Below are 24517 nucleotides of genomic sequence, written 5' to 3'. Positions count from 1 at the left end.
AAGGCAGTGTCACTGAAGGAGGGAAAGAAAAACAAAGTAGGGTTCCTAATACCTCGGCCTACCTGCTGCATCCCATAAACCTGCTGATAGGAGAAAGGGCACATCACTGAATCATTTAAAAAGCAGAACATAGTCAATGACCCAAGAAGAACTGACCAAACTTCTAACAAGAGATTATATCATGTTTGATTAAAAAAAAAGAAAAGAAAAAAAGAAACCAATGGGAATGACTCAGAGGCATTTTTGTGACATTTTAGATGCCAGAGTGCAAGAGTATGACGTAAGAGTATAAAAAGGGTAAGGAGTGATGTGTTTGGGAGGGAAAAAAAACTTCTGATTTGATTTTTTCATAAAGTAAAGCCCCTCTCCTGAAAAAACCCTCTATTTAGAAACTATGTTATCATAAAGTACCTGTTCTGCCTACAATGGTTTCTAGACGGGGTGGAGCTGCTCCGGAACACCTTCCCAACAGCTGCCCCTCCAGAGACCTAGGTATCTGATCCCAGAGGAACTCAGCTGCCCACCCCCTTCAAGAAGACGCTCTTAGAGACAGTTCTGCACCCACTACCCTCACTGCTGGCAGGACGAAGCAGAGATGTGAAAAGCACAGCCCAGCACGGTATGAAAACACCCAAAGAAACAAACTGTCCATGTGAGAGGAACTGAGAGACCAGCTGGGGTGATCGACAGCAGCACTATCCAATATGGCAGTCATTAGTCACACATGGCAATTAAAATCACAATTTTAAATTCAGTCTCTCAGTCACGTTAGCCACATTTCAAGTGCTCAGCAGACACACACAGCTAGTGGCAACTGTATTATTGGGCAGCACAGATACAAAACATTCCCACTATAGTGGAAACTTCTGGACAGTACTGGTCTAGAGACAGAAAGCTTTGAAGGAATAAGGCTATGGCAGAGCAGACCTTCTTTCTCCAAAGGTGGCAGTAAAATCACAACAGATTACTGATCACAGAGAGGCTGCAGATGACACTGAGAACAGTGAAGAGTTGGTAGAGATAGCTGGCCTGAAGCCTTACTCCTGGCATGAAACCAAGTTTACAAAACAAAGTCTGATGCAGTCAGAGCATGGAAAAACTGTGCAGATGGGCCTGGGTAGCACATTCCCAAGGAATTCGGCCATCTGTAAAAAGGATTATAGCGTTCTATGGCTCCCACTAGCCCCATAATATGCCTGAGAGCTCCTTCAGAGAAATCACTGTGTCTACTTACTAATTAGTAATTAGACTATGGGAAGCAGAAGGAAGGGCCCTCTCATGGACTAGGATAGATGGTTTCAGTAGGATATAAATAACCAGCCAGCGAGCCCCTGGTTCCTGATTCAACCTGCACCTTCCCCCACCTGGTATAAATCAGCTGCTTGATATATATTTATAAAACAAATAAGCCAATATAAAAAAATTAAATGTTGAAAGATTTCTGCTAAGACTTTATTTTAGGTCAAGTCTGACCAGACAGTGGCACAGTGGCTACAGTATTGACATGGGATGCTGAGGACCCAGGTTCAAAAACCCTAAGGTCACCAGCTTGTGTGTGGGATTACAGACATGACCCATGGTCGCTGGCTTGGGCCCAAGGTTGCTGGCTTGAGAAAGGGGGTTACTGGCTCGGCTTGAACCCCTGGTCAAGGCACATATGAGAACAATCAATGAACAACTAAAGTGATGCAACTACAAGTTGATACTTCTCATCTCTCTCTGTTCCCCCCTCTCTTTCTGTTGCTAAACAAAAAACAAAACAAAAAAACCTTTGCCTATTTCACAGAAGTTAAGAGAGTAGAATAAGGTAATAATTATGAAAAGGCTTTGAAAATGGTTTTAAAAAAATCATTTCATTATGCCTGTGCAATTTCTGCCCCCCCCCCCCCCAACAACAAAGATAAGTATTAGTAGGCGCTAACACTTTTTTTCATCACTGGAGCCAAAACAAGCACAACAAAACCACCCAGTTCATCAAAATCCTGAGCTGTAGACAAAATCACAGGCATACTAAAATTATAAGGGAGAAGTACCAACAAATAACAAAGAGGAAATTTAACATCAGCCTTGCTTAAAGCTATTTTGAGACTGCTTCCTTATAGTCATCTCAGGACAAATTTCTCCGTAATAGGCTAGGTCTAGACTTCCTTTAGCTCCCTGAAGCCTGGAAGAGTATACTGATGTCTTTGGCTAGGACTGTATCTATGAGGAGGATGGAGAGAAAGATGAAGTGAAACAAAACAAATCTCTAGGCTTCTCCTTAAAGAGACAGGACAAACCACAGAGGTGATACCAGAACATCTATAGAGTGAACACAGCAGCAAGGCCTCAGGTTTGGGAGTAGAAAAGACATGTGAGTTTCAGTCTCAGCTCTGCCACTTACTGACTGAGCAAGCCAATCCTTCAGCCAGATTTTCATCTGCTAAGTAAGAAATAACACTATCTACTTCAAAGGGTTACTCTGCGACCAAGAGAGAGAAGATACATAAAACACCTGGCACATAAAAGGTGCTTAATAAGTAACAGCGGGATAGGTAAAAAAAACCTCCCCCAAAAGAGAAAACCTCAAGACCTCTGTCTACTCCTAGTTAACCTAAAGGCTTACCTCCTAATAGCTGTGGCTCTCTACTAGGGAGAACTCTGCCCCTCAGGAGACATCTGACAATGTCTGGACATTTCTGACTGTCCCAAGTGGGAGGTGCTACTGGCACCCAGTGGTTAGAGACCAAGGATACTGCTAAACACCCTACAATGTACAGAACAGTCTCCTACAATAAATATCTAGCCCCAAACATTAATAGTGGCAAGACTCTATAAGCAGGCATTCTTACGTACTCAATCTGAGCAAGCTACTTCCTCTCTTAGCCTTAGTTTCCTCAACAGCAATATGGGAATAACTTAATCTGTGTGTATCAAATGAAATAATGGATGAGAGGTATTATCACTGTACCTTTCACAATGTATGCAAAAGCGCCTACTTACTCAGCAAAGACAGAAGCATTGATATATTGAGGTGGGGGGGGGTTAATGTGGGTGGAATTCTTTGATTAGGAATGCTACCATCCAAAGAGGGCCTCTTGCCAATCTACTCCTATAAAGCTTCACTGAAGCAGGGAGCTCTCCTGCAGTGATTGGACAGAAGCACTTCTCAGGGAGAGAGATGGAGTGTGGGAAGTGGGCAGAACAGCACAGGCATATCAAAGTGGAGCTAACAGATGTTAGGAAGTGAGGCATTGATTACTTGATTTCTTAGACTGCTCAGGATGCCTGAACGACTTAAACAATAGAAATTTATTTTCTCACAGTTCTGGAGTCTGGATATACAAAATCAAGATTCCAGCAGGGTTTAGTTTCTGGTGAGAACTCTCTTCCTGGCTTGCAGATGGCCACCATCTTGCTGTGTCCTTATATGGTAGCCATATCTCTCTCCCTCTTCTTAAAAGTCCACCAATTCTATTGGATTAGGGCTATACTCTAATGACCTCATGTAACCTTAATCACCTCCTAAAGGCTCTATCTCCAATAAAGTCACATGGGAGGTTCGACATATGAATTTGGGAGGAGAGGGGCACAATTTTGTCCATGGCATTTGGGCACATATCAGACACATCCAGAGCATCACTATGGCCTCGAGGCCAGAAATGAATTCTGTGCTTTTCTACGGTCACATTCACTGAATCTTTCCTTTTCCTGGATAGCTGCTTTCTCTATGACCTATCCAGTCAATTAACTCCTGCAACTCTTTCATATCGGTACCTCTTCAGGCATTCTACGGATTCCAGCGTCAGGAAAGGGCCCTCTGTCATCTGTGTCCCAGTCCTCAAACATCTGAGACCCATCAGGTCATGGTTTTCCAACACTGGCTAATCAGAATCACTTTAGGCACAGTTCTCAATTAATTTAGGAGTTTTTAAAAGAACTCAATCAGAATCTCTGGAGGTAGGACTTAGGCATTGGTCATTTTTAAATCTCTCCGACTCTAACAAGCAGCCAAAACTGAGGACCACCAATCACAGAGGTGTCTGTGTGTATGTCCTACTCTCTTCCCCTCAGATTCCAATTTAGGTGGCCTAGAGGGGACCCAGGAATTTATATTGTTAAACAATCCCCCAGCAGATTCTGGTGATGAGCCAGACTGAGGGCAGGTTACTACCCTCCTGAAGCTGCAATGCCTACTCCCACCTGCCCTGAACTGTTCCATTTCTGTGGCTATCCACAAGCCTTACGGAAGCAGATTTTATTTCCTTCACCGCTTTGTGGCACATCATTTGTGGGACAGCCCTTCACATGCAACAAAGGACAGTACTTAAAGGAGAGTTTTGTTTTGTTTTTTAATATGAGGGGGAAGCACCAGGAGGAATCAAAGTATACAGCTTGCCAAGGGAAAGAGCAAGAAATCTGGTGAAAGATAAAGGAAAGGGGGAGAGTGGAGATGAAGAGATGATGTCCAGGGAAGAAAATGGGACTGACAGGACGCAACAGCAAATTAATCAACAGTCCTAGAAGATGTAGGTGAAGGGCCTTCCTTTTGGCAAAAAGGGTAAAAGGTGCCTGACCTGTGGTGGGATGGTGGATAAAGCACTGACCTGGAAATGCTGAGGTCGCCGGTTCGAGACCCTGGGCTTGCCCGGTCAAGGCACATACAACAAGCAATCAATGAACAACTAAGGTGAAGCAACTATGACTTGATACTAACTAAGGTGAAGCAACTATGACTTGATACATCTTGTTCTCTCCCCTCCTCTCTCTGTAAAATCAATCCATAAAATTAAAAAAAAAAAAGGGTAAAAGGTAACAGCATGTTTTGGTGTACCCCTCACCCCAACCCCACCCCCTTATCCTCACTCTTCATCAGCACTTCACTCAGGAAAGAATGCCACGCTGTCATCTACACCAAGCTATGAGAGCATTTTAATAGGGGACAGTGACAATAAACCGGAAGAAGAGGACTGAAAATTCAGAAGGAATTTCAGGCACGTTTCCTGAAGGAAGAGGGACAGGAGAGAGGGTGAGCTTTGCTTAGCTTTCTGGTGACTTGTACTGCACCGCTCTTGACTATGTGCAGTTCCCTGATACAGACACAGAAATACAGCATGGTACCGATATCTGGGCATCCCTGAGGAAAACCTCAACGTTGACAGAAGGGCCACATCACATACGTGACAAATTCTGGGGAGAGTGTTACAGCCTTTGCACCTTACCAGCCACGGAAAACGAAACTTAAGACCCTTGGATTTTTTTTTTTATAATTCTTATTTTATTTATTCATTTTTTTTTTAGAAAGGAGAGAGAGATGGGGGGAGAGAGAGAGAGAGGGGAGGGAGACAGAGAGAGAAGGGGGGAGGAGCAGGAAGCATCCACTCCCACATGTGCCTAAACCAGGTAAGCCCAGGGTTTTGAACTGGCGACCTCAGCATTTCCAGGTCGATGCTTTATCCACTTGCACCACCACAAGTCAGGCAAGACCCTTGGATTTTAAGTCAGACCCCATCCTCAAACTTTCTACTTAACTTTGCCTTATGATTTTCCCCTTAGGATCTCTATCTATACAATGAGAAAATCTCAAGGATAACTTAACTGAATTTGCCCCTAGAAAAAAAGTAGGAAGAAAGAAAAAAGAGAAAAGGCATCAAACAGAAAAAATATTCTAGGCCCTGGCTGGTTGGCTCAGTGGTAGTGTAGACCCAGCATGTGAATGTCCTGAGTTTGATTCTGGGTCAGGGCATACAAGAGAAACGACCTTCTGCTTCTCCACCCCTCTCCCTCTCCCTCTCCCTCTCCCTCTCTATCTCTCTCTTCTCCTCCCGCAGCCATGGCTCAGTTGGAGCAAGTTGGCCCTGGGCGCTAAGGATGGCTCTATGGCAGGCGTCGGGAACCTATGGCTCATGAGCCAGATGTGGCTCTTTTGATGGCTGCATCTGGCTCGCAGACAAATCTTTAATAAAAAAAATAATGTTAAAAATATAAAACATGCCTGACCAGGTGGTGGCGCAGTGGATAGAGCGTCGGACTGGGATGTGGAAGGACCCAGGTTCGAGACCCCAAGCTCACCAGCTTGAGCGCGGGCTCATCTGGCTTGAACAAAGAGCTCACCAGCTTGGACCCAAGGTCGCTGGCTCCAGGAAGGGGTTACTCAGTCTGCTGAAGGCCCGCGGTCAAGGCACATGTGAGAAAGCAATCAATGAACAACTAAGAAGTCGCAACGCACAACGAGAAACTGATGATTGATGCTTCTCATCTCTCTCTGTTCCTGTCTGTCTGTCCCTGTCTATCTCTGCCTCTATAAACAAAACAAAACAAAACAAAACAACAAAAAAACAAAAAAAATAAATAAAACATTCTCATGTATTACAATCCATTCACTTCCTACCTTTCATGTTCATGGTTGCGGGTGACTAGAGCCAATCACAGCTGTCCTCCCGGACAACACCAAATTTTTATTAAATAATGCGTAACGTACACGGGTCACTGTATGGCTCTCACAAAATTACATTTTATTTTATTTTTTTACAGAGACAGAGAGAAAGAGAGATAGGGACAGACAGGAACGGAGAGAGATGAGAAGCATCAATCATCAGTTTTTCCTTACAACACCTTAGCTGCTCAATGATTGCTTTCTCACATGTGCCTTGACCGTGGGCCTTCAGCCGACTGAGTAATCCCTTGCTGCAGCGACCCTGGGACCAAGCTGGTGAACTTTTGCTCAAACCAGATGAACCCGCACTCAAGCTGGTGACCCTGGGGTCTTGAACCTGGGTCCTCCACATCCCAGCCCGATGCTCCATCCACTGCACCACCGCCCAGCCAGGCAGGAATTACATTTTAAAATATGTGGCGTTCATGGCTCTCTCAGCCAAAAAGGTTCCCGACTCCTGCTCTATGGCCTCGCCTCAGGGACTAATAGCTTAGTTGTCAAGCAACGGAGTAACTATCCCAGATGGGCAGAGCATCGCCCTCTAGTAGGCATGCCGGGTGGATCCAAGTTGGGTGCTTATGGAAGTCTGTCTCTGCCTCCCTGCTTCTCACTTCAGAAAAGATTTTTATAAGTTTTTGTTTTGTTTTGTTTTTACAGGGACAGAGAGAGAGTCAGAGAGAGGGATAGATAGGGATAGACAGACAGGAAGGGAGAGAGATGAGAAGCATCAATTATCAGTTTTTCGTTGCGACACCTTAGTTGTTCATTGATTGCTTTCTCATATGTGCTTTGACCGTGGGCCTCAGCAGACTGAGTAACTCCTTGCTAGAGCCAGCGACCTTGGGTCCAAGCTGGTGAGCTTTTTGCTCAAGCCAGATGAGCCTGCGCTCAAGCTGGCGACCTCGGGGTATTGAACCTGGGTCCTTCCGCATCCCAGTCCGACACTCTATCCACTGCGCCACCGCCTGGTCAGGCAGAAAAGATTTTTTTTAACTGTTCCCTCCATCGAAAGTCAAGCTAAACATGTTTTGAGTTAGTTACTACCAGAAATTAATCACAGAAAAGACATTTTCATAAAAAGAGCAGTCCCTATGTTTTAGTGAAAACAGAGTAGTCTTTACCTTATCATTTAGAAGCGGTTTGATCTCTGTGAGCTGAACGTCCTGAAGTTCATCCATGAGGACAGAGGAAAGCAGAGGATTCTCAAGAAGAAACAGTAGCTCTGAAACAGAAGAGAAGTGAAGAAGAAGCCTTAAACTAGCAGCTTGAAATATAATAGTCCCATTACATCCATTCAAATATTAGAGGTTAGTACATGTCAGGCACTGCCCAGGGTGCTGAAGACACTGGATAGTATGACAGACAGACCTCAAGTGGCCTCTATGATCTCTGCCTCCTTGCATAACACCTCCCCATACCCCTCCCCCACTGAGTATGGGAAAGACCCATGACTTTTATCATTCCTTCAAAGGACCCAGAGGACGCTCATCAGTAACACTCCTCAAATGTGGACCCCACATGCCAATCATAAGTATCCAAACATTTGTGTCACTTAGAGAGCACAACCTGATGGTAATTTAACCTCCCTGTAGAACATGGTTCTTTTCTAAGATCCCTGGCACCCTATAAACTTGATTAAGCTACTGAATGCCCAGAAGATGAATTTTTATTTTTATTTATTTTTTTGTATTTTTCTGAAGTGAGAAGCAGGGAGGCAGTGAGACAGACTCATCTGCATGGGCCCGACTGGGATCCACCCGGCATGCCCACCAGGGGGAGATGCTCTGCCCGTTTGGGTCGCTGCTCTGTTACAACCGAAGCCATTCTAGCACCTGAGGCAGAGGCCATAGAGCCATCCTCAGCACCCGAACCAACTTTGCTCCAATGGAGCCTTGGCTGCAGGTGAGAAAGAGAGAGACAGAGAGAAAGGAGTGAGGGAAGGGTGGAGAAGCAGATGGGCGCTTCTCCTGTGTACCCTGGCCTGGAACCAAACCTGGGACTTCCACACGCCGGACCAATGCTCTACTGCTGAGCCAACCAGCCAGGGCTGAATTTTTAATTTATGTTGTGTTTTACCAGTTACATTTCAAAAGGAGATGAGGTGGCTTGAATCTTTTACCACAAATTTCAGCCAGCACCTACAATTCTCTTTTACAGTCACACTTCAACCCAGTTAGCTATATAAATACTTGGACTTCACTATTTATCAGTCACTTAGAATGGCAATTTTAAAGTTCTGTTTCCTATTATAAAAGCAATACTATATGCGCTCACTTTAGAAAACATGGAAACCCTGTGGTTTTTACTTAGTCCTTCCCTCTAGAGATAATTACTGTTAACGTTCTAGTCTATTACCATTTGTTCCTTTTTTCCATGAAAAATGAAGATTTCCTGAAAATTTTTTTCCAAGCTACCTGCTTTATTCCTTATTCAAATATGACTCCGCACAGGGTCTGTCCAAGAACCTTGGGGACAGAGGAAAGCCGGAGTTGCCCTCAGGTCCAAAGTGACTGGCATTCACCTTGTGTTCCCATGCATTTTTTAAAGATGAAAAAATACGTGATGTTTGTGCCAAGACAAACACTTAAATAAAGGCACAAATTAAATGAGAAGGCTGTCCCTATTCTCTGGATCCAATGCAGACTCAATGCAGGCCAGGGAACTGCAACAGTGCGACTCAGGAATTGGCAACAAGACAATAGATGTTCACCTTCCCATTACAAGGACCTAATGTGTTCTGGAGACTCAACTTTTTCTTGGTTCTCACTGTCCTGAGCCCTTGCCAATGAACAGTTTTATAACACCTACATGAGAACTGAGACCACATGGTGGAAAATTCCATCTCCAGATCTCCCAGCTACACAGACCGGCTTCCTTCCAAAGGGGATCCCAGGCCTGCAGTTCCCTCATCTGCACAAATGACATGGCTGCCAGATCCATCCTTGTACTAAGGGCTATTGATATTTTTTATTTTTATTATTTATTTATTTATTATGTACTTGTTTTTATTGGAGGTATTTTTGCAAGAGCTGGAAGGGAGTTTGTATCATCTGGGCTCATTGATCCTGTAGATGAGCAGCTTCAACAATGCAGATTTATGCTGTCCATGGGAGGGTTTCTTAGTTCTCAGTTGTGGACTTACATCCAAAAATGCAGCATTTTCGCTATTATGGCTATTATCCTTTGCTTTATGCCTTTTGGCAGGAGCCTCGATTCTGCAGGTGTTAGCGCTGCAAGGGCTGAACCCAAAAGCCAGCCCAGCGTGGGAGGCTGCCCAGCAAAACAGAGTCCTGGGAGCCTGCGACCCAAGAAGGGCGCCTATAAGCCCGCTTCACAGAGACTGGGACCAGAGCCCCAGAAAACCAGAGTGCATTTCACAGCAGGGGGAAACCGCAGGGGCCCGGAGGGGGGAGGGAGAGCTAGAGAGAGATCTAATAATATTTTTTAAAAGCTACTAGGGATTTTACAAATGGCAGTAGATAACAAAATGCTCACACTCTTCCCCAGCTTTATGAGGAAGAGGGAAGCCTGAGAAGTAAAACCTGGCCATCCTCAAACTGAGGAAGGAAGCCTGGTACCAAATGGCTAGAATGGAAAAGGGGAGAAGTATAAATCCTACACTGTGACAGGAATTATAACCTAAACACCATTTGTTTGATCCTCATAATAGTCCTCTCCAGCAGGTATCTTTATTTCTTACTTTAAAGGCGAGAAACTTAGGTTTAGAGAGAAGTTAAGTGACTTCTCATACCCCACATGTAAGTAACGGGGCAAGGCACCTTGGCTTTTCCTACTCCATCAAATGTCAACGCCAGGCACGTCTACTGGATGTAGAACCCTGGGCAAGTTTCTTTCCCTCTACCCACAGGGGCCCCTCCTTGAAGTAAAGGTAATAGAAGCCCAGAGCAATCCTGTACCACCAATGACTCAGATGCCTTGTAATGAAGGTTTGAGTCATCATACCAAGACAAGAAACCTCAATATCTCAGTAGTTAGCTGAGGACTAGGAGATCATGAGCAAAAAGAGAAATAAAGTTCCAGCTATTCCTTGGTAACCAGTTTCAGAAACAAGTGCTATTTCTTGCTTGTTGTTAGAACAGTGAGCCTCAAATGATCGCCTGAGTATCTTTTCAAGATCTTAGACATAATCAGTTTTGAGTGGTGACAGTTCAATAGGTGACCTCATTATATAAGGAGTACAGGTCATCTGGGTGGAAGAGAGAGGAACAGAAAGGCCTGATTATTAGCACCAATCCCTAATGGAGATGAGGAGGGTGGGGGAGAGAAAGCCTCTATTAATTTCATTTTATCCTGCCTTCTTCTAAAAAATATTTCAGATGGAATTTCAAAAAGATTTAACAGACCAGAGTAACTAGAAGGGGAACATACACCGGAGAAAGAGGAGAGTTTAGTAGTTTAGAAATCTAAACTGAAATCTAGCTGAACAGTGACAAGAACCTAACTCCACTATTGAAATCACAGACATAAAGAAGGGAGATTTGGGCCTGACCAGGTGGTGGCACAGTGGATAGGAGTGTTGAACTGGGATGTGGAGGACCCAGGTTCGAGACTCCGAGGTTGTTAGCTTGAGTGCGGGCTCATCTGGTTTGAGCAAAGCTCACCAGCTTGGACCCAAGGTCGCTGGCTCCAGCAAGGGGTCACTCAGTCTGCTGTAGGCCCCCGGTCAAGGCATATATGAGAAATCAATCAATGAACAACTAAGGTGCCACAATGAAGAATTGATGTTTCTCATCTCTCTCCCTTCCTATCTGTCTGTCCCTATCTGTCCCTCTCTCTGACTCTCCCTGTCTCTACCAAAAAAAAAAAAAAAAGAAAAAAGAAAAAAAGAAGGGAGATTTGGGATATAAAATTGGTAAAAATTAGCATGAGGTCAGAGAAGTCAAATTTTGCAAAGGTTTTGTAGGGGTTCAGAACAAGCCAACCCAAGATGTGCCTAAGTGGTATGCAGATTATTCTAAACTCAAGGCAATCCAGACCCTGCAGGCTCAAAAGAAACTTCTGTCCACCCCCCTCGCCTCACCCCCCCAACTAGAAGACTCTAGGAGCCTCGCCTCATTAGGAGTTATCACCAGAAATGACTTTTTACCTGTTACTGTGGCAGGACAAACCAGTAACTGCTGAACATGTGCTCTCCCTGTACTTACCTTCTGAAGCCCCAAAGTGCATGCTCTCTTCCCTAGCTCGGAATGCTCACACTTGTTTCCCTTCCTGTGTCTGACCCTCTCAGGTACGTGGGGTTCCCAGACACTATGTTATTACATTTGGTTATTTTCTCTTGTTAATCTACCCCATGTTTATTTATTATCAGACCTCCTGAAAGAACCCCGAGGGAAGAGGATTTCTTTCTCACCACAGCTCCTAGTCAGAGAAATATCAATAAAGAATGATGGTGCAATGGACGGAAGTAAAGGAACTAAAAAGCAATAACACAGAAAGTGGTAAAAAAAAAATCAGTTTTGAGTCACAGCTGAAAACTGGGCATCCCAGAGACGAGAGCACAGGACAGAGTGAGATTTAGTGAGGAAACACTGGAGGTGCTAAAGGGGAGCAGTGTTTGCCACCCCAAAATATGCCCCTTTGGGATACTGACGATCATTTCAGGCTGGTTAATTTTAAGAAACAGCAGACAAGGGAAAAGCGCTGGAAACCAAGACACTGTCAGAGGACATACATTCACATTTGTAAGGGACATCTCATTCTGCACGGGTGTTTCCCTCACTACACGAGGCCTGCGTTCACTGTCAGTGGTGAAAACACGGACTCCAGTCTACGGATCAACCTTCTTTTTGTTCCTTGTGCTTTGCCTGGTAATTCCCCAAATTGACTCTCCATCCGCAACACCTTCTTCTGTCTTTAACCGGAGGTGGTATTATTTAACGTGATGGCCTTGACGTTTTGGAGAGTTCCTCAGTTTTCCTGCGTCTCTCCCATGTATACAGGAGGCATACATTTTATTCAGTGTTGTTTTTCTCCTGCTAATCTGTCTCGTGTCAATCTGATTATCAGTCCAGCCAGAAGGGAGAAGGAAAATTATTTTTCCTCCCCCACTCACCAAACCAGAGACTTGGAGGTGCTGCAGGCCTTGGGCTTCATTCTGAAAGACAACTCAGTGATGGGACAGAAAGCAGAATCAGGAAGAAACAAAGAAAAATGCTCAAGAGATACAAGAGGTAATGCAGAAATACAAAGTCGAAGAAGTCAAGGGAGAAGAGAAGTTTACATGAAAGGGGGAGAAAACTGTCAAATACTGTAGAGAGACGGGAGGGTCATTACCTCTGACAGTGAAGGTCAATAGTATTAAAATCCAGGAAAAATGAGGTTCAGTGTCCCCTGCTGGTAAAAAATTAAAAAAAAAAAAAAAAAGCCCACGATGACTATAACTTTTTAGAAATATAGAAATGGACATTTCTGAATTTCAATGTAAGTGAAAATGTTCCTCGGATGGCCAGGAGGCAGCAGGGTTCTTTGATATTCAGCACTTGACAGGACCTGGAGGACCTTTAAAGATCATCAAGACTACTGACTTTGAAATTCTGTACTAAAACTCTGAAACAGGGAACAGAGGAGAGTGTAGGGGCACTGTCTGAAGTGGCGCTGAGACAGCCAGAACTGCAGGACAGTTTAAATCCAGTCCAACCATACACTTCTGAGTGCCACCTTTGTTCACTCAGGAAAATGGATGCCCCGATTCCCCCAACCATGGAAAGACCCTTCAGCACATCAGATGTGAACCCTAGACCCAGGGGGGGCCCCACCGAGCTGAGTGGCACTGGGCAAAGCATTTTCCTTCCTAGACCCCTAGGGCAAGAGCACCCCTGCCCCACCTCATTTGATTCTTACTACAATCCTAAGAGGTCAGTTATCAACCTTATTAGGTTCTAAGGCTCGCTGAAGGTCACTCTGCAAATCAGCAGGAGTGTGCGCTGAGGGTGTCGGGCTTTTTATCTCATTCCGTAACCATGTCCATTTGGTCAGAAAAAGCTTGCTGAGATTTCCAGCGCTTGACATTGCTTTGTTACTTTCAAAAGACAGTAAGGGTCTATGTATACTATTGGCTTTCTAAACTACAAGCTGCCTTGCTTTGCAGCTTTCCACCAAGACCAAGGTCCTTTGTGTGGCCTTCTTCAGGCTCTGCCAGAGTGTACTGAGGCTGGGTCACTCGTTCGTATTCTGGAGGCGAAGTTAATCACTTCTGGTTCTGGCAAGATGGCAGACTGGCAACCAAAGCAGAGTGAAGGCTGCAAACAGAGAAGGCAGACTGAGGAGAACGGGCGGTACAGGGCCAGCTGGAGCCGGTGCTGTCTGGCTGAAAAGCTGCAGGCTGTGGCCAGGGGACCAGCTGAGAGGGTGGACGGTGGTGCTCCTACAGTAAGCTGACGCTCATCCTCTCTTTTTAGCTATAAACCACTGGCTACAGGAGTAGCTGTCACAGCACTTTACAAAGCGCCTTCATATCTAACATTGTACTGGGTGATCGCTACGGTGCCGAGAAGGAAGACATCGGGGCGGGGGCATCTACTGCAGAGTAGGACACTGAGGCTGAAAGAGGTGAAATGGAGTGAGTGACCAAAACCACACAACTAATAAAGGCAACAGCTGGCACTGAAACCCAATTTTCTCCTGGCCCCAATGCTCACTCTATGCCCTGAATCACACACTGCCTCCTGGGTTATCGCAGATTAAGAGACCTGGATCTAAAGAGGAGCGAAATCCCGCGACTGCTTAACTGTGCTCTCCCCACACTGAGAACCTCTTTACCTCTGGTCCTAAACTACACTGCGTGGTTAGGATCAGGCCACAGGCTCCAAGATTAAACCCTAATAGGAAGTTAATAACAAGAAAGCTGAGATTTAGGACTGGAGTTTGCCTTCACCCATTAATTCAATTGAGTAGGGGAGATTAAGTCTATAAACAAACCATTACAGTTCCAAGCAGTATACACGAGCCTATGAATAGAAGATGTGATGTAGAATTGTGCCCCTGAAACTTGTATAATTTTGTTAACCAGGGTCAACCCAATAAATCCAGTTTAAAATAAATATTACATTGTAAAACAAAATAGAAATAACAGTTTCAAAAAACATGAGCCTATGAGTTCTACAAACTGTAAGACAGTCTCTCAACCTCGGCACCACTAACACTGTTGGCCAGATAAATGCCCATTGAAGTCAGGTCAGAGATAGCTATCCATCAGCTAATATTTACAATCTATACACACATGAGATAGCCAAGATGTCACACAGAGGTTTAACGGTATACACGTCAGATCGGTGGCACCACTATGTGTCCCACCTCCCCAGAGGACAGAATGCTGCTTGGGTATCACGTCTTACACTGCATCTACTGCTCGCTGCACTTACGAGCTCAAAGAAGCTTGGAACAGGTGCAGAGGTGGGAGAAATAACTAAGGACTGGAACGGTCCGGAGTTTCCCAAAGGAGGTAAAATAAATGATGGGCCTTGAATGGCTATGCTTTGGATAGCTGTGAGGGAAGAGAGGACATTCCAGGTAAGGACATCAGGAGTGGGAAAGAAAGAAATGCACAAAATTTACCCAAGAGACACCAAGAACAATGCAGCAGGGAAAGAAGTCGAGGCTGGTCAGAACACGGGGCATGGAAATGGGACTTGATGTGTGGACAACCACTGAGGGTTCCTGAGAGGAATGACGCAACTGTTTAAAACATGGTCCACTTATCTGGTGGTTCTAATCTAAGCAACGTATCAGAAAGACCTGGGAGTTTTAAAGAATAGCAACACCCAGGCTCCAACCCTAAAGATCCAATTTAATCAGGCTAGAGTAGGGCCCTGACACTGGTTTTCAAATTCCACATCTGATTCTTATATGCAGTTCGGACCCAGAACCACTGGTCTACAGGCATACCCTCACCCTCAGATGAAAAAAGAAGGCCTAGAAATTGAAGTGATTTGTCTACATTCACACAGCCGTTTAGGTGAGGGGCTGGGACTGGCATCGGGACTCCCATTCCAGTACATCTTGCAGAGTACTGGGCTAAATTCCATACTTCAGTCTATAAGAAGCACAATTATCTGATGACTTGGCTCTCAAGTTCTACCAGGGCTAAAGCCTGAATTAATCTAATCATAAAACTACTGACTTAAGCATCCCCACAACATCTAGGGTAATGGATGTTGGTTTCATTGCTGCCTCCTGGGGGCCTTTAGGAAAGGAAACTCCCCAGAAAGTGTAATAAACAAGCCAACCTCCCTGCTCCATGAAAGAAACAATGACTTTTTAAAAATACAACCCACTGAGCTTTTGTATTACGTAAAGGGAAGTCTGTATTCCTCTTTACCTGAAGAAATACGCTCAGATTCTATCCCATAAGCAAAGGTGGAAGGGAAAATGATCAAGGGTTAGCTAGCTGTTAAAGCATGCTTATAGATCCTAATTTAAAAAATTAAAATGATTGATTGATTTTAGGAAGAGAGAATGAAAGAGAGAGAAACATCAATTTGTTGTTCCACTTAATTATGCATTCATAAGTTGATTCTTATATTGCCCTGACTGGGGATCAAACCCTACCTAATCTTGGCATATTGGGATAATGTTCTAACCAACTGAGCTAACTGACCAAGGCTCAAAGACCCTCATTTTAACAGGAAACACGCCTCTGGTCCACAGCCCTGGATAAGGGCCATTCACACACCTTGGGCTTCAAGCCAGTGACCTTTGGGTTCACGCCAGAGACCATGGGATCATGTCGACGATCCCATGGTTCAAGCCAGCAACCTAGGGGCTTCGAATCTGGGACTCAGCATTCCAGGTCGATTCTCTATCCATTCATTGTGCCACCACCGATCAGGCTAAAATATCACAATTTTAAAAAGCATTCCACTTTTACCATAAGTTGAAAGTTCAGACTTAAGAATGTAAAAGTATGCTAAGGATAAAACTGTGATTATAAATAAACAACTGTGTCTGTTTTGAGAGCAAATAGTATTTCTGGAAAAAATATCATATGACAATTACTAATTAAAGGAAAAGCTGGCATGACTGCTAATCTTAGTTTATCATTAGAAATGGGAAGCAACTTCATACTGTTTTTATAAGTTGCATATAATTTTCCTTAACCTGATTCACTATATTTATGAGTTCTTAGACCATCCCTCTCCCAGTTGCCCCCAAATAACAACTGTTACCTTCAAACCTAAAATAGCATTATCTTTAATAGTAATAAAAAATACTGCAAAACTTAGAACAGGCCCTGGCCGGTTGGCTCAGTGCAGGAGTCCTGGGTTCGATTCCCGGCCAGGGCACACAGGAGAGGCGCCCATCTGCTTCTCCACCCCTCCCCCTCTCCTTCCTCTCTGTCTCTCTCTTCCCCTCCCGCAACCAAGGCTCCACTGGAGCAAAGTTGTCCCAGGCGCTGAGGAAGGCTTTATGGCCTCTGCCTCAGGCGCTGGAATGGTTCTGGTTGTAACAGAGCTATGCCCCAGATGGGCAGAGCATCGCCCCCTGGTGGGCATGCCAGGTGGATCCCAGTCGGGCGCATGTGGGAGTCTGTCTGACTGCCTCTCCGTTTCCAACTTCAGAAAAAAAACAAACAAAAAACTTATAACAAAAAAACTTATAAGAAATAAAATCAAGTGTGAAGAATGGCTGCAGCAGAAATTTTTACTTGATCAACTGAAAACACCAAGCTGTAGACTGTGGGCTTTTTTAGGTGGCAAAGCAATTATAGTCTAATGATACAGCCAAAGCCTGGGGGTAAGCCACCTCTCCACTTGAGAAATTAAATTTACTATATTAAATTTCTGGGGAAGATAAAACGAAGTACCTCCTCGCGAAAAGTTGGGGTGAATGCCAACTCCATATTACACATTCCTTAATAGCAACCAAGTTGAACAGCATAGCCTGTTTGGTAACGTAAGTTAACATCTACATAGAATTCAACTCAGAATACAACAAAGCCATATTTCCTCCAGAGTACACTCCATTGCACCATCAACAATGGGTATTTATTGATTTTAAAGTGAAAGGAGAGGAGCGATAGTGAGACAGTCTCCCACATGCAACCCGACTGGGATCCACTCGGCAACCTGTCTAGGGCCGATGCTTCAATCAACCAAGCTATCCTCAGCTCCTAGGGCCAACACTTGAACCAACTGAACCACTAGCTGCAGGAGAGGAAGAAGGAGAGTAAGGGAAGAGAAGCAGATGGTTGCTTCTTTTGTGTGCCTTGACTGGAATTGAACCCAGGACGTCCATACACTGGGCCAACATTATCAACTGAGCTAACTACCTAGGGTCAGTATTTATTTAGAACTGATAATATCTCAAACTCTATGAGACATGCAAGAAACACGACAAAATTTTGAGTTGAGTGTACCATCCCTCTCACTGAAGAGATATGATCAAAAGACATAATACATAATAGGACTATTTTTATATGGTATTTAAAACATCCTCCAAGTATCTTAGTTAATTTCACATAATAAATATTTAATTGCCAGATTGTAGGTAAATACTATAAACATAAGAGCATTAGCATGGTGATTACAGAATAAAACTTTCATTTACCAAAGAAAGCCCTGAAATTCAGCAAATACTCAATCTAGGTTTAGTTTTTGTGTGCAATTCCCAAGCAGTCTCTTAAACAATGGGGTTGGGTTGGGGAGGGTTTACAAAGGCCTTTCAGAATAGATGACCTCACACCCAGTTCTGCCATAAATCCCAAGTGCTATCCATCTTTGGACCCCAGAGTCCTTGACACACCCCTTCCCTTCAGCATCCCTATCCAGACTTGTCAGTTTTTTTCTCCAGAATTTCCCATTTGCCCTTTCCTTTCTGATGGTCCTCACTTCCTGTCTGGATTGCTCATTCATTCATTCATCCATCATTAACCAAGTGCCCATTCTCTGCCCCAAACAGAGCTAGACCTTCGTCCTTGCTCTTACGAAGCTCACATGACACTCAGCAGAGCTCAGACTGCAAGCTTTAGCAAAAGGCTTTTTGTATTTCTAAATCCCAGCAGCATCTGGCATACAGTACACGCTCTAAAAACGTTCGTTGTGTGACACTAGATTACTTCAGCAAGTTCTTTTCAAATCCATAAATGTTTTAGTACAGTATACGTCTTCAAAAAGGGCCATCACTTTTCTTTTTTTAAAATACAAAAGCAAAATGTGCACGGTGTAAAAATACAGAAAGGTGTTAGGTAAAAAGTGAATTCTCCAACCACCTAAATCCCAATTCCAGAGGTGACTACCAATATAGTTTTGGACATACTTTTCCAGAACTCTCCTACACTGGTAATATATATTATATGCACATGCGTACATACATGCACACATGCTTTTTGGGAAAAAGTTCTTTGATAGTTTCTGACACTAGCTCTTTAACCTTTTTAAAAAAAAAATATTTATTGATTGATTTTAGAGAGAAGAGGGAGAGAGAGAGAAAGGCGGGGGCAGGAGGAGCCGGAAGCATCAACTCATAACGGCTTGACATATATATGTGCCTTGACCAGGCAAGCCCAGGGTTTCAAACCAGCCACTTCTGCATTCTAGGTTGACACTCTATGCACTAGGCCACCACAGGTCAGGCTCCTCAACCGTTTCTAATCTAGTGATTCTTAAAGTGTTGTCCCTGGATCATCGGGGAACTTGTTAGAAATACAAACTCTCAAGTTTTACCCCAAAACTACTGACTGAATCTGACATTCTAGGTTTTAATAAACTCTCCAGGTGACTCTGAAATGCACCAGCATCCAGTCAAGTCTTTTTTTTTCCTGTCGCTAAACCCATCAAGCATTGTTATCTTGCATTAGTTTTACCACCCTACTTCAAAATGCTTTCCTTATTATTCTTTTGATTAATTCTGATTCTACCAATCTATCAAAGCTCAGAAAGTCCTAACCCCTCCCCAAAGTGTTCTCACTACCACAGCTCATCCATCCTGCACCTCTCCCAACTCCTCCGCCATACCTAGTCTCCCTCCCACAGAATTTAACAATTAAGTACAGTCTTCGATGTCAGAGAATAGTTCTTTACTATTTCCCAACAGATAGTAAACTCCTTGAAAACATGAATCATATATATTTTTAAATGTTTATTTTATTGATTTTAGAGAGAGGAAGAGAGAGAGAAAGAGAGACAGGAACATCAATCTGTTCCTACATGTGCCCTGATCAGGGATCAAACCGACAGCCCCTGGGCTTTGGGACAATGCTCTCACCAGCTGAGCTATCCAGCCTGGGCAAATACTATTTTTGTTATCCCTTCCTCAACCCTAAGTACATAAATGAAATTTTAATAGAGTTGCTGGTTAATGTCTTTATGGATGAATTCACTGAAATATTGATAAACCTTTAATGGATAAGACTCTACATTTCAAGTTGTAGCCCCCATTCCGTGACCTCGGAGAAGTTCACTCCTTAGCATGAGTGCTGTAAACGTGAGGTCAGATTCAATGACTCAATGCCTTCTTTCTGCCTGAACAATGCAGGATTTTATGAAATGTTCCATGTTGAGTATCTTATTCCATTATACTTTCATAATGCTTTGTTCACAATGCTATTATGGCAATTTTTTTAGACCTGACTTGAGTGACAGTTAGAAATGGTGTTTCCCAGTTCGCTAGTAAGCTCTCTCAATGGGAACCATGTTTTATTAAATGGTGACTCTTCCACCATTCCCAGCACCATGTCTTTCACTTAATAGCTCAATATATTCACAGAAAATTATTTGGAAAAACTCTTAAAAAGCCTCATTTATGTAGAGAACCTATGCACAGATTTGCTGTCTCCCAAAGGGGCCTCTTTGGATAATTATTATAAATACTATGAAATTATTTATAGCAAAAACTGTGACTACTCTGGTAACACCAGAGGCAGCCACAAAAGGCAAAAAATGAATCTAACCTGTATTCCGGGGTAGACTAAAAGACGACACGCCTCAGGCTTCCTTACTGTAACATGCAAATTAAGAACTGCTGGGACTGCAGCCCGGAACAGGGCTCTCACCCAGGACTCAACCCTTCCGGCTGTCTGCTCTTGACTTCCAGCGTCCAGAACTGTGAGAAATACACAGTTGTTTACCCCCCCCCCCAAACTCCAGTCTGTACACTTATACCAATTCCAGTTAAACAGGCTTCTTGATGCAGGACCGTTATTTGTAAATTTTCAGAATAAACAGGGTGGACTAGAGGCCTTCAAGTGGCAGATCTAAAAGGAGGGACATCACAAGAAAAAAAAATTTCCCCCTTTCCTCTCTTCTTTCTTTTCATTGTATCTACAAGAAGATGAATATTAGTTGAGCCTACTGCAGTAATCATTTCACAATATATATATGTCCAACCATCATGCTGTATGCCTTCAATTTATACAGTGAGGTATGTCAGTTATTTCTCAACAAAACTGGAAATAAATAAAATAAAGGGGGGTGGAGAGCAAAGAGAAATTGAGAGGCAAGTAGGAAGTACAGAAAGGCAGCAAAAAATCATCACTCTTGGAGTAATGAAAAGGAGTTCGTGGAAATTTACTGAGTCTTTACCCAAGGCCTACTAGGAGCTAGGCACGGGGGCTGCAAAGATGGCCCCGCCTCAAGGGGCTAACAGTCCTATAGCGTGCGTGCATGCATGCACGAGTGTTGGAAAAATCAAGCAAGGAGGGCTTCACCGAGAAGATGGTGAGTTAGTGAAGCTTTGAAGTGTTAAGAAGGATTTGCTAAGAAAGGAAAAATAAAAAGACAGTGTGAGCTAGTTATTTTGGGGAGAAAACAGCTGTTCCTTCGAGACTTTAAATCAGACTTTAAATCACAGTAGGTTCTTCTATTCGGCACCACTTCTGGTCAACGCTCTTTCTCTTTTGCTTGTACTTGAAATGCTCAGATGTGCGAGCCCAATGTCGGAACAAGCCAGAAAGCCCCAGAACGAGGGGAGTCCTCGCCAAATTTGCTCGGTCACCTCCACCTCCAGCCAGCCCAGCGAGCCCAGTCCCGCTCTCCTGGCAGCCCGAAAAGGAAGGCTAATTAGATCCTCTGGGGGCCGGGCTGGGGGAAGTTGGATGCAGGCACCCCGGGCTTACCCCAGTCCGGCCAGTAAGCCACCAGGGGACAGCTTCACTGCCTCCGGAGCCACCAGGCTCCTGGGCTACCTGTGAAAGGGCGGCCAGCTCCACAGGAAAGGAGGGTGGAAAGAAAGGCGAGGACCGGTGGGTTGGGAAATGCCGAGCTTATGAACTGAGATCATCTGAATTCAATGTTCAGCAAGATCTCAGGGACACAGCCGGCGACGATGACCGCTGGCTCTTATAACCCTACTATCATCCCCACGGCAACGCCTCCATTGTACTCCGACAAGAATGGTTGCCGTCTTTTATGACTTGGAAGAAGCCAATCCAGAGATAAGCGTATTTCAAATTCTTGCAAAGGTTCAAGATCAAATTGCAACTCTACCAGCCACGGACCCCGAGGCAAGGGCCAGCCGCGTGACCTTGGGCAAGCACTTGGCCGCTCTCTGCCTCAGTTTCCCCATCTGTCCCGAGGGGTGGACATGCCCCTTTTTCGCGGGGGTCGCGCCAGCGGGTACTCCCGGCTGCACGGGGGCGCACGGGGCCGCAGCGAGCCGCCCCGGCCCCGGGGCGGGCGGGACACGGGGTGCTCGACACCGAGGCCGCCGGGCGAGAAAGGGGGTCGCGCGGAGCCGGGTACCGGCGACCGAGGGCGCGGGGCGCCCCGAGGCTCGGCCCCTGCAGCCCGCACGCTGTCGCCCGCGGGCTGGGCTCTGCGCGCGGCCGAGGCAGGCCGAGCGGGCCCCTGTCCGGCGAGCCCGGAGGGCGGACGGCGCCGAGGGGACCCGCCGAGGAGACGAGCAGCGCGAAACCCGGGCCCCGCGGCGCAGGGGACGGGGCGGGGAAGGAGGAGGCCCGGGCAGCGACGCCCCCCGCGGACAGCGCCGCGAGTGCCCCGCCGGCCGGGCCGAGGCGGTCGGTCACTCACCTGAGGCGCGGGACCCGCCGTCAGTGCAACGGCGGCGGCGGCGGCAGGAGCGGCGAGAGGGGCGGGGGAGGCTCTGCGGCCGCGCAGGCGCACTGAGGCTGCCGGGCGCGCGGCGTGCGGCTCCCTCCCGCCTCCGGAACTACCAAGATGGTGGCTGAGCTGGGAGCCGCCGGCGGTGCCATCTTGAATGTAGTTTTTCTCGCGGAGACTCCTCGGGTGCTCCATCTGGCCGGCCTCCTCCCTCCCGCAGGGTCGCATCCCTGTGAAGCCCCTAAGAACTTGCATTCTTCCTCTGGGCCCAGAGCGGTTCCCCAAGGCCACATGGCACGTAGCACAGTGCTTACCATGGGGAAGGGGCTTAGTAAATTACGGTGAACGAACACAATAATTTAAGGAACTAGAATCCAAGACTCAGTCCTCCATTATATCACTCTGTTAACACCTGCCAACTGCGCCATCCCCTTTCTGGGGCGCAATATGAAAAATTTAAATGTTTTTCTCAGAATTATTACATTAAGCTTAACGACACAACAATTTAACTCCAAAATGGACAGGTCTAAACCCCTTCCCCAACAGTTTATAATTTACTTAATCTTGTGAAAATTACAATAGTAAAGGGAAACGTCTTTTAAAATGGTGTAGGGAGCCTGGCCTGTGGTGGTGCAGCGGATAAAGCGTCAACCCGGAGGGCTGAGGTTCACGGCTGGAAAGCTTGGGTTTGACTTGTCAAGGCACACGAGAAGCGACTGCTTCCTGCTTCTTCTACCCCCTGCCTTTCTCTCTCCCTCCCCCTAGTCAATAAAGTCTTAAATAATAATAATAATAATAATAATAATAATAATAATAAAATGGTGTGTGGGAGGCCAAAAGGGGAACCCTCAGACACAACTTCTCAGCATAAATTACAGACCCCAACAGAGAGACGCAATTCCTAACCTCGACATAAAGAGAGATGTACCTTACAAGTCGAAATTAGAGTAAAAAAATTTTTTCAACCAAGTAAATGTGGAGAGCTAATTAACTTTATTAAGCGTTCATGAATCCAGTAGCATCCCACCTAGCAACCAGAAGTGTTCTGCTGGGTTGTACAAAATGGAAGGTTTTTATAGGAAGAAGGGTGAAGCAAGGGAGCTAGTTAAGAAAAGATTTGGGGCCCTGGCCGGTTGGCTCAGTGGTAGAGCGTCGGCCTGGCGTGCAGGAGTCCCGGGTTCGATTCCCGACCAGGGCACATAGGAGAAGTGCCTATCTGCTTCTCCGCCCCTCCCCCTCTCCTTCCTCTCTGTCTCTCTCTTCCCCTCCCGCAGCCGAGGCTCCATTGGAGCAAAGATGGCCCGGGCGCTGGGCATGGCTCCTTGGCCTCTGCCCCAGGCGCTAGAGTGGCTCTGGTCGCAGCAGAGCGACGCCCGGAGGGGCAGAGCATCACCCCTGGTGGGCGTGCCGGGTGGGGTGGATCCCGGTTGGGCGCATGCGGGAGTCTGTCTGACTGTTTCTCCCCTTTTCCAGCTTCAGAAAAATACAAAAAATAAAAATAAAATAAAAAAAATAATAAATAAAAAGATTTGGGGACTGGGAGACCTTGGGGAGGAGCAACAGAAGGGTTTTTATAATGCAGATTTTATAATGCCTTTAAAAAAATTTTATTGATTTGAGAGGGAGAGAGAAACATTGATTTGTTGTTCCACTTGGTTATGCATTCGTTGGCTGATTCTTGTATGTGCTGACTAGGGATTCAACCTGCAACCTTGGCGTTTTAGACCATGCTCTAATGGAGATTTTATTATTAAGATTTTATTTATCGATTTTAGAGAAAGAGAGAGAGAAGGGGGGGTGGGGGAGAAGCAGGAAGCATCAATCAACTCATGGCAGCTGCCTCTCATAGGTGCCTTGACTGGGCAAGCCAGGGTTTTGAACAGGTGACCTCAGCATCCCAGGTCTTTATCTACTGCACTACCACAGGTAAGGGTAAACAATGGAGCTTTTAAAAAAATATTTTTTAAAGAGAGATCAAGATGGAAAGGGAGAGAGATGAGAAGTATCAACTTAGTTGAGTCACTTTAGTTGTTCATTGATTGCTTCTCATACATGCCTTGGGGAGGGGGCTCAAGCTGAGCTGGTGACC

At 45.3% G+C, this 24517-nt stretch overlaps 1 protein-coding gene across 1 annotated transcript in view; it reads right to left on the bottom strand.

Moving 5' to 3' along the window:
• NDRG3 (NDRG family member 3) overlaps positions 1-22457 on the bottom strand; it is a 65757-nt gene extending 43300 nt beyond the window's left edge. Inside the window, exons 1-2 of the mRNA XM_066383866.1 lie at positions 22399-22457; positions 7537-7637 (exon numbers count right to left, since the gene is read on the bottom strand). Coding sequence (XP_066239963.1) covers positions 7537-7593 — 57 coding nt within the window. The 5' untranslated portion in view covers positions 7594-7637; positions 22399-22457. The remainder of the gene's footprint in view (positions 1-7536; positions 7638-22398) is intronic.
• Positions 22458-24517: the final 2060 nt, after the last annotated feature.

The sequence above is a fragment of the Saccopteryx leptura genome, chromosome 5, assembly GCF_036850995.1.
Source record: "Saccopteryx leptura isolate mSacLep1 chromosome 5, mSacLep1_pri_phased_curated, whole genome shotgun sequence".
In the NCBI taxonomy this organism is placed as follows: Eukaryota; Metazoa; Chordata; class Mammalia; order Chiroptera; family Emballonuridae; genus Saccopteryx; species Saccopteryx leptura.
Note: the sequence above shows the minus strand (reverse complement) of the source record. Positions and strands in the feature narration are given on the sequence as shown.